Source organism: Prunus mume, linkage group LG8 (genome assembly GCF_029339155.1).
Source record: "Prunus mume cultivar Tortuosa linkage group LG8, ASM2933915v1, whole genome shotgun sequence".
In the NCBI taxonomy this organism is placed as follows: Eukaryota; Viridiplantae; Streptophyta; class Magnoliopsida; order Rosales; family Rosaceae; genus Prunus; species Prunus mume.
In genome coordinates this window covers 8,081,240-8,097,417 of record NC_142705.1, presented here as the reverse complement: position 1 = coordinate 8,097,417, position 16,178 = coordinate 8,081,240, and the positions used below count along the sequence as shown (strand labels likewise).

At 38.3% G+C, this 16,178-nt stretch overlaps 3 protein-coding genes across 4 annotated transcripts; 1 reads left to right on the top strand and 2 right to left on the bottom strand.

The window, feature by feature from the left end:
- Positions 1-107: 107 nt before the first annotated feature.
- RUS4 (root UVB sensitive protein (Protein of unknown function, DUF647)) lies at positions 108-3,509 on the top strand. Of its 2 annotated transcripts, none has more exons than XM_016796217.2 (10): positions 108-946; positions 1,184-1,330; positions 1,565-1,711; positions 1,809-1,871; positions 1,954-2,030; positions 2,145-2,250; positions 2,403-2,505; positions 2,605-2,753; positions 2,845-2,910; positions 3,020-3,509. In XM_016796217.2, the coding sequence occupies exons 1-10, from the start codon at positions 470-472 to the stop codon at positions 3,257-3,259; spliced, it is 1,575 nt and encodes a 524-aa protein (XP_016651703.2). In that variant the 5' UTR covers positions 108-469; the 3' UTR covers positions 3,260-3,509. The 2 variants fall into 2 exon arrangements, with proteins under 2 accessions (XP_016651703.2, XP_016651704.2); XM_016796218.2 differs by having other exon boundaries at positions 3,061-3,294.
- Positions 3,510-3,725: 216 nt separating this feature from the next.
- On the bottom strand, positions 3,726-8,981 carry XLG1 (extra-large G-protein 1). The gene is made up of 8 exons (XM_008243365.2): positions 7,601-8,981; positions 7,365-7,502; positions 7,174-7,278; positions 6,893-7,078; positions 6,114-6,294; positions 5,541-5,770; positions 4,775-4,938; positions 3,726-4,432 (listed from the first exon to the last, which is right to left on the bottom strand). Exons 1-8 carry the CDS (start codon positions 8,702-8,704, stop codon positions 3,838-3,840), a joined length of 2,703 nt encoding a protein of 900 aa, XP_008241587.1. The 5' UTR covers positions 8,705-8,981; the 3' UTR covers positions 3,726-3,837.
- Positions 8,982-12,788: 3,807 nt separating this feature from the next.
- LOC103340005 (Transducin/WD40 repeat-like superfamily protein) lies at positions 12,789-14,481 on the bottom strand. The gene has a single exon (XM_008243367.3). It carries the CDS (start codon positions 14,462-14,464, stop codon positions 13,064-13,066), a length of 1,401 nt encoding a protein of 466 aa, XP_008241589.3. The 5' UTR covers positions 14,465-14,481; the 3' UTR covers positions 12,789-13,063.
- Positions 14,482-16,178: the final 1,697 nt, after the last annotated feature.

The window sequence follows — 16,178 nt, the reverse complement described above, 5'->3', positions numbered from 1 at the left end:
ACGAGCATTAAAATGACTATTTTGATGAGATCAACTTAAAACAACCCTCGTTAAACCTTTCGCCCCAAATGCAAGCTATGTTTATTGTATTCATCTCCTAAATTTTTTCCATAACTTCTTAAAAAATATTCCCTTAATAAAACTGAAAATAAAAGATTTTTTAGAAGAAAAATAAGTGAGTCTTGGGCGTGACTGCCTTTTGTGAGGTTGGGCGAATCTTATCTCTCATTTATGTTTTAGAAAATTCTGCTTCCTCTTTTATAAAAAAAAATATATATATATAAAAAACACAAGGGATTGAGGAACTTCTCTTTCGTCTGTTTCTCACGGTAAGTTAGCTCAGTCAGTATTAACTGGTTCTGTTTAAGCTCCAAAACCCTTAAACCCTCACTACTAAAAAGTCCCCAGTACTTGGCGCGAAAATTAGACCCATTTAATTACAAACCCTATTTTCCCAAGTACATTTCTCATGCAATCTGCTTTCTACACAGCCTCCAACTCCCACCAGTTTCCACCTCCAAGGAAAATCCATGAAACCCAATTCACAGCTCAGAGACCATTCCCCAAGAAGCTCAAAACCTGCTTCAAAGCCCCAACCTTTACCAATTCATTGAGAACTTCAATTGGATATGAACCAGAAGAAAGCCTTGGCAAAGAACCAGGACCCGCTAAGCCGGGTCGTCTTCCGGTGGTGATTCGGAGGTCAGGTATAGTTTCTAGGTACTTCTGGGATGGCAGTTGTTTGCAGTTAGTTGGAGTAGATGGCGGTGCGGAGTCGTTTAGTTTCAATTTCGAAGATGGGTTTCGAAAATTGTATAGAATCTGTAGTTTGGCTGTTAGGGATTTCTTTATCCCTAAACAAGTTAGTGGAAATTACATGGATTATGTGAAATGGAAGTTCTTGCACCGGGTTTTCAGCTCGGCATTACAGGTCCTCGCCACTCAGGTACGAATTTATGTGATAAAAGGCTTATTTTTTTATTAGTTGATTGAAATGTACAGAATGAAGAAGTGAAATAAACCAAAATAAGTTGTCAGGAGATTTTACACGCTGGTTTTGTGAGGTTTGATAATTTTAGGATTATAATGCTTATAAGATAGAATTATAAACGATTTTAATTTTAAGATATGTATAAATTTTGGTTGATATGGTTCGTTATACGTGGGGATGCACTGATATTAGGCAATGTTTCGAGCTATTGGCATTGGGTACTCTCGTTCACTTCCAGCAGCTGCTGCCCTTAATTGGCTCTTGAAGGAGGGACTTGGACGGCTGAGTAGGTGCATCTACACTGCTAGTCTAGCATCTGCTTTTGATACCAATTTGAAGGTATGACTTCTACTCCACAGTAATATTTGGGCAGAAAGACCGTCTTCAATTGGTTTCAAATATATCTTTATGGCATGGAATTTCTTTATTTGAGGAGGTTGTAAGCACTGTACTTTGGTTGTCTTATTAAAACTAAACAAAGTCCGAAATTCTGTAACATGGACTCCTTGTGCATTAGAATGTGATAGCATCAGGCTTCAGCAACTCATTTATCTTCTGTTTTTTCATTTGAAGAGAGTTAGGTTTTCAACATCAGTGCTATTCAGTTTGAGCCTTGGAGTTGAGTTGTTGACCCCTGCATTTCCGCAATACTTCTTGGTTCTGGCATCCTTAGCCAACATGGCAAAACAAATAAGCTTGGCTTGCTATCTAGCGACTGGTGTAAGAACTGAGACACTTTTTCTTGCTAAAGTTGTATGAGGTTGGATTTTGGCTCCTTCTCATTTTGAGTGTTAATGTTCTTCCTCTGTATGTGCAGTCTGCTGTTCATCGAAGTTTTGCAATAGCAGATAACCTTGGTGAAGTTTCTGCAAAGGCACAGGTGTGCTATAATCTTTCCTAGAAATTAATTATCTTTTGTATACTTGAAACAAAACATATTTTGACTGTTGGAATTTTTTCAGATTCAAACAGTGTGCTTTGATAACCTTGGCCTTTTGCTCGCTGCACTGTTAAATATGTTGTTCAAGAACAGCCAAAGGTTCTCTTTTCCAGCTTCCATTACTTGACTTTTCTTCCTATTTGATGAATTCACTGTTATGATTATCAAATCTTATTCTTTGCATGCTTTTCTAAATTGTCATTGCCGTGCCAGATTGCAAACAGCCTTGCCCTTTTTTGTATACCCCATTTTCTCAGTGATTGACCTCTTTGCAATATATCAAGGGCTTAAACATGTCCATTTACAAACATTAACTAAGGTGAGTGATTATTATTTCTTCCATCTTATTTCTGTTAGTAGCCTGCACAACATTTGCCTCATTACCCATTATTTAGAGGACTAAATGAAATTTCCTGATAAATAAGTATCTTAATTTTCCGCGTCTCGCTTTTGCTTGGTTCTTGTGTACAGGATAGACTTGAAATTATACTAAATACTTGGATTGAGTTAGGTTATGTTCCTGCACCTGCAGAAGTTAGTAAAGAGGAAGGAATTGATTTCCTAAGGAGCAAAGGTTAGGTCTTTCACATGCATTTCTTATAACCTTGTTCAGTGGCTTGCTTTTTATGCAAGCACCTATGAGCTTAAGGCCAATAACTACGGTTTGAATCAGACAAAGGATTATGGCCTATCAGAATAGGGTACTTGGATCCCAAGAATCAGATCCCTGAGTTGTCCATGATGACAATGTGTTCTACAAGCGGTGAGGATTATTACTTCATATCCATGGAGATCTTCTACACAAGAATTAGAAGTAGGCGAGTAAGTATATTAACAGATGTTCAACCTACATTTCATGTGCTTATGTATCATACTCTAATGATATTAATTTCTTTCCCTTCATGATTTGTAGCAAGGCATCCTTATTTGTGTACGGGAAGGAGCCAGCACAACAGATATTGTCATGGGTTTGTTACAGGTAAAATTAACTTTTTTCAAGAAATAGAAAAACTTTTGAACCGTTACTAAATTGGTGTGATGCTGGCTCCTCATTTTTGTGTGAATGTGTGTGATAATATGCTATGTAGGCATGCTATATCCGCAAATCCCTCCTTATGAACAAGTATAGGTGGGAGAATTTGTTTGATGCTGGAGATGAATTAGAGTCAGCTCTGAAGGAGTGGTCTAAATTAATTGAGGAGTGCAAGTGCCGTGCACAATGCAATATGTGCCTCTTGAACAAGCAAATGCTGACTTTGGGTTGGGCTACGAAAAACATTTTATTGAGTTCGCAAGAACAGATTCGATACAGTTTTGTAGATGACTGAAGATTCCTTTATGTTAAGAGATTCTTGCTTTTTCCTCTCTTCGGGTGTGGTTGGTTCTCCTTCATAGCATGGAGAGTTTTGGGGATTATACAACAAAACTCAGATGTAACTTATTTCATGTACAAGTAATTTTTGTATTTGCAGCTGATTTTTTATTTTGATTCATGTATTAGATGTAGGCCCGGGGAAGAGCAAAATATAGAATGAAATTGCCTATTTATTGGTTATCCATAACTTCTTTTCTTCTCAATTTTATTTCTGTACAAAAATTCTCTTGTGAAAGAAGCCTGCTTTTGTTTTCCTGATAAGAATTGTTAATAATATCAGGATTATCTCACATGCATGTCAGGCACAGTTGCAGAAGCTTTTCTAGGGCATGTTCTCTTGTATAATATTGTTCTTTTTAAAAATATGTTCTAAGAATTATGCTCAATGACCTTGAAAATCTTGAAGCTGCTAGGCCTGCTTGAAGGCAACGATCTTTTCTATTGCTCATATACAAACCATTATATTCACAGTGGAATTGATAAATGTCACACTAGAGTAAAACTCATTTACAAGCCTTTTCAGTTTTAACATCAATGTGAAAAGGAGCTTGCCTCAGTGCTATAGACCGAATAATCAAAGCTGAAATTGGCTCTCTCCTCATCCCATTTCAAAATCTCCCTTGAATATTTAAGAGCTGTGTCCACGCTATCAGGCTGCAAGCCTTTCACCACGGAAGCGTACAATTTCTTCCCTGTTAGAGAAGAATAGAGCCTCTTGAACTTTGCTGCAATGTAGTGGGATGCTAGATGACCCAATGAGGGGCTACTATTAATGTTGTTGCTGCTGGTGTTGCTATTCGAGCGATGACGGGTAATCACTGGATGAAAATCGTCAAACCAGTCACACTGATTCAACGGCACCCGTTCTACCTTTTCCTCAAACAAATCAAACTTGTTTAGAATCAAAAGGAAGTCCATCTGCTCAAAGGTCGGATGAGTAACGATGCTTTCAAAGAAAGTCCTGCTCAGCAACATCTTGTTTGTGAAAGACCCACTCCCATCGGCAGAAAACTGATCATAGTCGCTCAAGGACACGCAGAAGATGACCATTCCAACATCTTCAAACATCTCCAACCATTTGCAGTTTTCTCCTAGTCCTCTTGCATTTACTCTAATAAGTTGGTACCTACGAAGCAACCAGATAAAAGAAAGGTTAATGATCAGTCAAAGTGAACAAAGCAAGAAGTAAACATCATCTCGGTGACCAGTGGAAGTGAAAAAGAGAATATGAAAGTAGCAGTCAACTCAAGGTGTTCGACAGTACAAGGAAACTAACTGAATATATTTATGTTACCATTTCTAGCTTTAACTTCAGTTTTCCAAGCATCTAATCTATCTATTTCCATGGTTTTTCACCAACACTTACCCACACATGAGCTTATCAGTAGAAATAATTATTTACAAAACAAAAAACAAAAAGTAAGCAACTCAGGGTCATCTGAAGTGTGAAATAAACAGGGTAACAGACCTAAGCAAAGAGTCATGCTGATCACTAGTGTTGATGCTATCTTCAGATGCTGAGTGGGGAAATGAGAAGTCCACACAAGCAAGCCCATTAGATGAAGTTACACCTTCAGCATATAGGATGTCTAGATCCGAGGGCTCATAGTCTATTCTTAATATGTCCACAGCCTGAAAAGGGAAAATTTCAATTTTAGAAAACATAATAATAAACTGCAAGCCACAAATGAGATTTGGAGTAATACATTATGAAACGGATGAAGGACAAGCAATTATCTGATAACCAAGCATTTCCAGAGCCAAAAATAGACCTAAGAATTAAGCATCCACTTGGTCTTTTTAACGCATGTTGACTAGAGCGAACCAGTACATCTTCCCCATTCGCACAATTTTGTTTGTTTGAACTACAACTTAAAACGTGTCTAAGGATATGATCATATACTTGCATCTGCAAAATGGCCTAGTTAGAGATGTGTGATAAGGGCACTCCCAACCTAATCAGTTGCCCCAACTCTTGCTCTCTGTACTATTTTTATAATACATCAGCATATTTTACAGGATTTCACTCTATCTTACAACCACAATTATATCTCTTCCTCCACAGACATTGTGCATCCCCATCTTTCCTATAGTCCCCATTAGTTGATACAAAATTTGTACAATTAACAGAACCAGTCCATTAGATTAAGCACAAGATAATACTATTGAACAGCATGAGTACCACAGAAACAATTTACAAGAGTTAAACACAGGAGCACACAGCATCATCTTACCCTCTCTAAGAAATAAGTAGCAACACTAGGTAGCATTTCCAATTCACTTCTCCGCTTGTATGTGGCCTGAATGGCTGAATCTTTCCACAACTCTTCAACCAATGGTGCATATTCACGAGTAGCCGCTGGAAAAATGGCTTCCAGATTGCCCGACACCATAGTCTTGAGAAGCCAATCAGAGAATGCTTTCAGCCTCGGCCCAATGGAGTAAAGAGTTTTGTCGTTATTCCCTGTTATTAACCAGAAGAGAACTTTTTAAAGCAATATATCAATCTCAACATGGTTATTCTGAATGCAAGCCTCTCCAAGTACGATGCATGACTAGCCAACCTGACTAAGAGAATTATAATAATACATTGTTAATCAATCAATGCAAAAAAAGAAAACTGAATTCCTTAAAGTGGAATTTACATAAAGTCAAATCTGCTGTCCAAGAATTGTTTTAACATATAAATATCTTATAAACACGTTATCTAGTTCTCATTCTGAACAACATAAACTACGGGTATGCAGATGCACACATGCATAAAGTCAAAGAGATGGAAAAAGTTATAAAAGTATATACAATCATACCATTAGCATCCATTTGACTGGAAGAACATTGTTTCCTCATCTCATCCAAACATTCCTCTTCAAACCGCTCACGGCCCTCAAGGAGTATACCAAGGTAGCCATACACATTGCTCTGTATTGTGAACTTGATATTTTCACGCTCATCCTCCAAGAAAGGGATAGCTTTATATAGAATCTTGGCCTGGAACAAACATTCATAATTACAAAAGGTTAACGTACTTTGTAAGGGTTTATCAAAATTTGGCGCAGAATAAGAGCTCCATTCTGAACGACTGGATATGAATTTGAAACTGAAAACCAAGTGCAAACCTGTTGGCTAAGAAATGCATCCTAGTCAAGATATCTTAAAACAAAGAATCAATGACTATTCTTTTCCAGTATGTGTGCTATTACATGTAGCACACATACAATTCAAAATCCATATGAAAACAAAACTACCGTTTTCAGAAAGTATGCTTGAACAATAACAACTGCATATAAATTTAAGGCATAAAGCTTGACTAGAAGTTGTTTTCTCATTTTTTTTTGTCAACACGTAAACTAGACTTTGAGAAGCAAGGAAAAAAGTGTAATTATTTTATGCACCACTATTGAAGCGAGATTTAACTTACAAACCACATATGTTATACACATGTTGATTTGGAGATATTATCCATCTCTTGAAACTTAAAACAACAAAATTTATTCAGCTTCAGAGTTTATTATAGACAAGTCATCTTCACATAAACAGAATAGCAAGTATGAGCCATTACACACATAATTCCCGATGTATCAATCACCTGTTTGAATATAGTACTTGTTCCGGAACCATTATATCCAACTAAAAGGATCTTCTGAAGTATTCTCTGCTCAATGTAATCAGGAACGACTCTGGTACCCACATAGTTCAGGGGTTCTCCGCAAGGATTTGAAGATTTAGAAGGGACTGGTAGTGACAAGACAGCACATACTAGCTTTGTTCCAGCCTGAATAAGTAGTTAAAAGTAATTTAATATACATGAAAATCTAAAGAAGCAAACAAAACATAAATGATGAATGCAAGTATTCTCAGAAACCATACCTTTCCCCATATGTATCCTTTAGTGTTCTTCTGGCCCTCCTCTTGGTATGACCCATCCTCATTCACCCAAAAGTGTGGGTTACCAGCACACTGAACCCCTGCCAACTGCAATGTTGAAGAAAAGTTTCAATTAACCGTGCATATTAACCAATTGCAACAATTATTCTATATGTCTAGAAAGTCTATTCAACCTGCAACATCCGAAGCTCTACTTTAGTAATTTCCCGACCATTTATGTAAACCTGTGTGTTTCCATTGCTAGCATTTGTCTTGATGGGACCCCCAACACTAAGATGGGGACTAATTATCTTGGAAGGCTTCTGCCCTTCCTGTTAAAATTCCACAGCAACACGAAATTTCAAAAGGGTGTTAGCACAATGACAAGACAACAAGAAACAACAAAACGAATCAAGTAAACCATATTCACCTTTCCCCAAAGACCAGAAACTTTATCATACCAATAGTTTCCTGGTTTGAGCTTCTTTGGTGGATTTGGGCAGGTTTGCAATATAACCAGCTCCTCATGACAAAGAGGCTGTCCATTCACACAAATATAATCCGCCGGCAGCTGATTTGCTTCACAAAACTTTTCAGCTTTCATCACCTGTCGAACCTCCAAATCATTCAACAGCCGCTTGAGCATTCTAGAGCACTTTCCCAAGCTCCCTCTTTTAGACTCATCAATAGGAAACCCAATGCAAGTCACACATTTTCTACCTTCGGGCATCGACCCCATTGCTCTAAGCACACAACTACTGCAATACTTGGCATCACAGACAATGCAAACCTCTTTTTCAGTGAACCTGGTCCCCTTAAAACACCGATAGCACGTCTTCTTCTTCCCTTTGCTTTGAGGTTCCCGCTTGGCCTGTACAACCTCAGCTTCCTCTTCATCAACACCATCATCAGACTCAATGTCCCGAAACGTCACAAGCGGAGGCCGTCGTACATCACAATCCAAGGCCTTACTGGATGAAACCCGCGACGACGGATAGTCCAAGCTCAAAACGGACTCCGTTGAGGCCCAATCAGGATCGGGTTCGGGTTGATTCGAATCGCTATTAAAGTCCAGACTCTCCTTCCCACCATTATTCACATCCGAAAACTCACCCGACCTGTAATTTAACCCATTCGAAAACTCCAACGCACCAGAGCTACTCAACTCACCAGACAACGCACAGCCAACCCCACTCTCTACAACTCTCTCCTCAAATCCAATCACCGAAGTCGGCGAAACCGTCGATTCCGAGCCTTCCAATTCCTTCGTGTCGTCCTCGCTGCTTCGATCGAAAACGGAAGTGGGAGATACAGTAGATTTTTTGAGCTCCTTGGAGAAGGTTTTGGGTGCCAGTACGGGCTGGACCACGGGTAAGGTGAGTTTCTCAGGCAGCGAGACCGGTCCGACCACCGCCGCTACCGGGATTCTATCGACGTTGATCGGAACTGCCCGGGGCAGATCGTAATTGACCGGAGGACCCTTGTACTCCATAGCAAACGAGTATTGGGCCCCATCGTCGGCTCCTGAAGGCATTGCGTCGTCGAAATCTAGCTCGAAACCCTAATTTGAGCAGGAACGGCACAGAATCATCTAGAACATGAGCTCGGGATTGAAACTACAAATTCACAAGGAAGGCAATGGCTTGGCTGAATTTTGATTGGTGGAGAGTGGAGTGAAAATGGAGGAAAGGGATTGGGAAAAGGAGAGAGGAGAAGTTTTCATGGGAAGCTGAAGGTGAGAGAAGGTGAGGGTAGCGTCTGGGGAGAAGGAAAATGTGTTTGGAAAGTTGGGGGACTGAGAGAAAGTGACAGGCGGAGAAGTGAGGAAAAAATATATACAGCAAGCTGGTTTTTGGATTGGAATCTTTTACTACTTTTTTTTTTTTTTTTTTTTTTTTTTGCTTTTCTGGGTTGGTGGAGAGGGGTGGGGTCCAGTTTGGGGTACTTTTGTCTTTTTTGCCGTGGCGTTGGTATCGAAGAGGACCACGAAAGGGCATTACGGACTTTTTATTTTATGCGCTTTTTATATTTTACTGTGGGGATGTCGTTCTGCTTTGGCGGAGTTGCAGCCAATCAATTTTCTGAGCGTGGAACTGGATATAGGATTCTCTGTTGCTTTGTTGAGTTCAGTTACATTTAATGCTCTCTCCTGCAATGAAATCTGCAATAATGGGCTGCTTGTTCTAAACATGAAATTCCAATTATGAAAGTGGGCTTCGATCATGTATATCTCCTTCTATTGAGGGATTTCCAAATAATTTTATTTGAGGGACGCTTTAAAATATTTTACAATTTTTTTTTTAAATAATTCAAACCATCTATTTTTTAGGTCTTTATTCATAGATCATCTTTACAAAAAATTAGACAAATTTGAAACCGTTTCAACATTCAATTGTGTTTTACAAAATCAATGAATACGATGTTTTAAGAAAGTACTAAAATTTCAATAACTCAAATAAGTAATCAAATGATATCGAATTCAAATAATTTTTTGTAGAGATGATCTTTGAATGAGTATCTACAAAATAGACTGTTTAGATTAGTGAAATACAATTTAGAGTGGGGCATACAAGGGTTGTCCTTCAAATAAGCTTATTTGAGAACTCTCTGTATATATATATATATATATATATATTTCAACAGATATAAAATGAAAAATTTACAACAATTACATATGATACATGCCTTCGATGAAATTTAGATATATTCGTGGAAATTTCATTTTTTTAAATTATGTCTCGTTGATATTTGAAATGCTTGTTTCATCTCATATGATACTGATCTAATAAGATATACGATTGTTGTTGAAAAACACCTTCATTCAATAACCATCTATTTTATTAGATGATTAAAGATTAGTTAGGATCTTGTGTGATGGTGAACTTTTCAATATGTCAAAACCTAATTTGAACTGCAATAATATTTGACCAGCAAGTGTCATGAGAATTGGTATTTAAGCATCCCTCTTATAAAAAGCGGTAAATAGGGTAAATGCGTGACTTGCTTTGTGTTGGATTCTTATTCTTTAGAAGTCACAAATATAATGTTTCCAGTGTGAGAATATAAAGAAATGTCTTATATCATATATATTTTTTATTGGTTGAGTTTGGATATTATAGAGATTACATCACTTGTGATGTTGTAAGTGTTTTAGTCTATTAAGAAAAAGTGAAAAGAAGCCAACATAGTATGGCCAAAGGGTCTCGATATATAGATTAATGGTCTTACGTTTGAACTCATGTGACACCTTGATACTGTGTGTGTAAGAACTGCCTCATCCCCTTGTAGTTTAGATTATAGTTTGTATTTTAAAATATATATATATATATTCTTAAATTGTTTGTAGTTCAACCCCACCTCTGCACTTATACATATATATATATATATATACACACTATCCACAAGTATATAGTTCAAATTTGTGACTCAAATCATATATAACGATATCGACCTTACATTTCTATACTGTATGGATAAGCAAAATATGCATTGGATTGGCTAGTTTAAATCTTATGGTTATTAGATAAAGGTGGTGCTAAAAAAGTTCAAAGCAAATTTTTTTCATTTGTCTGCATGCATGATATATTATAGTGCATTTTTACTGAACCCACCACCACCATTTTTCCCAAAGTCCGTAAATGTTACAATTCGTGTATAACGTGCGTCTTATCAAGTAGCTAGAATTATTTTATAAAAATAATAAATAAATCAAGGCTTAATTATGTACATGTCTCCTGTGCTTTCAAACTTATCTCAGATTACTACATGTATTTGTAAACGTCTCAAAGTACACCCTAACCTTTTAAAAACCGTCTCACGTTACCCGTTCCGTCAGTTTTTGACGCTCGAACAGCTTTTGTTACTGTTCGAGAACAGCACCCTTCCCCTTTGTTCTCCTCTACCAGCCTCACATCTCAGCAGCTGCCAACAACAGTCTGGATCGCCAAACAAGCAAGAAATTGGCCAGTTTTTACCCAAAATCTCCATCGCTCGTTTGGGTGATTCCGAGCACCATTTGCTTTGATCCAGGTATGATTTTTCAACCTCTCGAGCTGTTCTTGCTGCTAATTGTGTTGGTTTGGAGAAATTTCTGTGTTTTGAAGGGTAAATAAGCGATTGAAAATCTACCGATTGGGGAGGGGCTACTGTTCTCAAATTAAGGGGGGAAGGAGGAAAAAAATAAGAAAAAAGAAAATGAGGCCCAACGTTCATAACGGAACGTCAAAAAAACTGACGGAACGGGTAACGTGAGACGATTTTTAAAAGGTTGGGAGGTACTTTGAGACGTTTGCAAACACAAGTGGTAATCTGAGATGAGTTTGAAAGCACATGGGACATATACAAAATTAAGCCATAAATCAAAGTAGCAAGAATTAGGAATTTGTTACTAAACGTCAATAAGTTGCATATATATTCAAAGATTACGGTAGCTGTTTTTCATGCTCCTATTTTGTCAACTTACATTTCTTTTTTTTGGAAATTGTATGTTCTCACTTCTCTTTTGTCCACTTACACTCTCTTATTAGAAGTTGTATGTTATAGTAAAATGTATTAAAAAAAAAAAAAAAAAGGAGTGCAAATGGACAAAAGGAGAATGAGAAAATCATCACCCAAGATTAATAGGAGAACAAATAAGTTGGGAGGTGTTTCAATCTATCGACCCTAATGATATATTGAGTTGCATACGGTTGATAGATCAAAGCGCTTAGACTACTTACATACGAAGTACTTTTTTCCATAAGTCTTTTTTACTCAACGCTTTCATATGCGTTTAGTTTTAGTTCTTTAAAAAGTGGGCTTTAAACAGGCTGGCTTGTTGGGCTTCAAGCTGACCCAACTCATTATGCAGAACTATCTTATCTCAACCTGCCTAAAAGTACGGGTCGTGATGTGTCGAACCTTACTTACTCGGATCATACTTAGGCCGAGCCAATCCATTTTAACACCTCTAATCACAAATATAGAGAAATGTATCATTCACAATCAACAAAAAGAGAAAAGACAATTAGTTATATATATAATTTTATGATGAGTATTAATAGGGAGATAGGAGTAGAAAATAGGAATGGAGGTTGATAGTAACACCACCATTAGTCAATAGGAATGTAGAGGCACCAGGAGAGGACTGTGGAGATGAGAGAAATTTTAGAGAAAATGAGGAGCCTTGATTGGGTTGGTGGCCACCAGTAACACCAGCATTAATAAATAGGAATGTAGAATTTCTCATAAATCAACCAACTCATTACAAAAGTTCGATGTACAAGTACAGTAACTAATATATATTCATCCACTTGTTTTCATCTTTGACTCACCTGTATCCATAATCTGATGGTCCAAAACCACCAAAAGTTAAATTCAAAGGCAGGTTGCTTGCAAGTTGCAGCAGAGAGAGAGAGAGAAATTCCTCACACCTAACCTAAATATATCATACCCATCGAAAATTACTAAACATTAAGTAAGATATTCTAAGATCTGCCATATTGTCACGAGTATGAGAAGACTTTTGGTGATTCACATTCGTTAGTTTCAATACCAACGAAGCATTTATATAGGAATCAAAGATGGTGTGAAGTCTTAATCATCATTATAAAGTAGATAGAATTTAATGAAAGAAGACCAACAAAACACATGTAGAATCGAAAACATAATTAAAATGTATAGCTACGCAAATAAATCATTCAGACACAGTATATATGTTATTGTTAATTTGTGACCTCAAGATCAACAAGTGGTGAATTTGGCATCCCACTCATGCCCTAAAAATTTAGCTTTACAAACCCACCGAGCCAAACCTTCTATCGACGAACATGTTATAAGCATGCACAAAGTCCCATCCATTGATCACATGCACGCAAACACCATCATAATAAATTGGTCATACATAAATCAAACCCTAAAATCTTCTTGAACCCATTTTCCCTCCACGAGAAGAAAAGCTAGGCGCCGCGCTCAACATTGGCACACAATATCCATCCGATGTGTAATGCTGGTGCTTCTGATTCGGAACCATCGGCGGTGCTTGCTCTGAAACCCTCCACATCTTCACCGACTTGTCCAAACTCCCACTATACACTGTCCACCTTTTCTCTCCGGATGTTGAGTTCTCATTATCTCTCTCCACGGCCAAGCACTTCACCGGCCCAGTGTGCCCCGTCAGCACAGACAAGCAAATGTGGTCCCCATCTACTCTTCTCCATACGCAAATCCCCATGTCTGCGGAGCCGCTGAATACCAAGCACCCGGCCGTGGCCAGGCAAAGAACCGCCAACTTATGTCCTCTCAAAACTCCGCCGTGTTGGAGGTTCTTCTCCCGTTCCCAAAAGTTGACTAGCCCATCAGACGATCCACAATAAATGATCGTGGCGTTCGAGTTCACAGCCAATGCTGTGACCGCGCATTCTTGCTTTAAAAGGGTTTGTGAGAAGAAGTGCTTTGTCCCTTTTCCTTGTAACTCTTTTCGCCAAATCTTCACCGTTCCATCAGCGGATCCGGTGAAGACCAATCCATCGAATCCAACAACCAAGGCATTAACTGCATCGTCATGAGCGGTAATTGACTCTAAGCACTTGAAATCTGAAACCCTCCAAACCTTAAACGTTTTGTCCCAGGAGGCCGAGTAAAGCAACGTCTGATCTTCGCTCAAGCTCAAGCATGAGATGGAATCAAAGTGCTTGATCCATAGGATTTTACTATTGCGTTTCACTTCCACGTAATTACTAGGATTCATGGAACACTTTATGTAATTCTTCAACGTTGGCAAAGTTCCTATCCGCCTGTGATGGCTTGCGTTCTTGGAGGACACCTTCCAAACCCTAATTTTCCCATCTTGATGACCGGTGAAAATCTTCTCCCTAGCTATGATGATCGCTTTTACCAGGCCGCTATTCGACTTGAACCCCGAATACTCGTGGTGCTTCTTCCAAATCCGAATGTTCTTACTATCCGAACCCGTGTACAATAAGTCTCCAGAGGAGGCCAGCGAGTATATGTGCCCTTCTTCGCGCACCAGCGAGCCCATGAGCACGTTGGGTGAGAAGCTCTCGTCTGAAGAGTCGTTACTATTATTCTTGTCGTCACTAATGTTCATATGGGCGGACCACGGGGACTTTTTGAGAGGAGACGCTGGGGCTGCCTCCTCTGCGCCCATTAAGTAATCCGGGCCGTAGTCTGGGGGGCTACTGATCGTAAAAGTGGAGTCGTTATGCTCTGGGGAGTTCTGCAACTTGTCGAACTTCTGGCCACGAATGTTGTTCTCTTCGGAGAATATGCGGTTACCTCTTGATGAGCCTTTCATGCTTTACATATAGGGTGAAATAAAATAATAAAGAGGAAAAACCAGGTGTGAAGGAAGCCGACAGCTTTGAAATCTGAGGAATAGCAACAACCTGGGATTTTCCTTTTTTTGCTGTTTTTTCAGTTTTTAGTTAAAAAATCGAAGGGAAAAAATTGGATTTGCTGCGCATGTTTGAGCCCGGATATTTTGTGGGGTGGTAATTGTGGATGAGGAGTTGGCCAATCAGGTGACGCCACGTAGGACTGTTGTATGATTTGTGGTAGTAAAAATTAATGTTGTGTCCTAAGGAGCTTAGGTGGCAACAAGTTGGCTTAGGTCGTAAATCTAATTTTGGATAATACCTGCCACCAGGAACGGGAGCAACAGAAAAAAGGGCGGTTAAGAAGAAAAAGGTAAAAGTGGAAGTTGGCCTTTGACTTGGTCAATGGACCAAAATTGGTCCGCCATCTTCGTGCTTGGATCATTATTGTGGGAAAAGTGCTGGATAAAAATAGAATATATGTGGCAAATAGGGAAAAACGTAGAGTCATGCTAAAAATATGCTAAATTTTTTATTATTATTATTATCATATGTCATGTTAAAATGAATTTTTGAATAAATATATCAAATATTCTCCAACGAACGAACAAGAGCCCTAATCTAATAACGATAGAGCCCAAAACAATAGTGTTTGGGCCTAATTTGACACATACACATCCCACTTCTCAAAGGCCTATGAAACCAAAACTGGGCTTCAAATTATCGGATCGGGAGAGAGAAAAAGCCCAGCCCACGTCTTTTTCAAAAGTGATAGGAATAAAAATGGCCACATGGATGGCAGTTACGTTTTAGACAGATCAAATAGAAAATTTGGATTGGGCCCAACCTGTTACCATCTCTCAAAAAGGCCCGGTAGCAATTTCTCAAAAATCCACATGAAACCTTTCTTCTCAGACTTTGAAAAATCAACAAAATCAACAAAATCAACTATCACATAGTTAATTGGGAATTTAAAAGAAAGGGTTAGTGGCTGGCAAACTGGGAAGGGACATCTCTGAAAATACTGAAGATCAAATCCCTCTCATATATATATATATATATATATTTTTTTTTTTTTTTTCTTTATTCCAGAGAAGGTGATTCTCCCAATAGATAAGCAAACTTCAATCTCAGAAAGAAATAAGCAGGAAAGCAGGGAGTTGTTCAAACTGAAGAAATCAAACTAACCATCACAGTTGAAATCTCACAAGGGCCAGTTAAATTGGGAAAAAGGACTAGGTTTTCTTTTAAAGAAAAAAACAGAGAAGTGATCTTAAGAACTGATTGATGAAAGCCTATCTGACAGAATTAAAATCCTTTCCTCTCTCCTGAATTTCTTTGTAGATCCTTTTGAAAAGACTTGCCGCCCAATATTTTAAGCAAAAAACCCCACTCTTAAGCATTTCTTGTAAATATAAGAAGGAGTGAACATGGCAAAGAAAACAGACAATTCATCAATCAAACAAACAACAAGAAATCAACCAAAAGCTCACTCGAACTCCAAGAGAAACCAGCTTTAGATCAAAATTCCCAAAGTTCAGACTTAGAAAATAAGTCATTTAAAACGAGATCTCTCTCGTTACAAATTTGGTTCAGCAAAAGCCAAGACAAGCAGAGTTTGAGGTTTTTTCCCAAACATGAAAACCTCAACAAATCTCACAGTGCAGTCCCTAGCTCACTAAGTCCTCAAGAGCA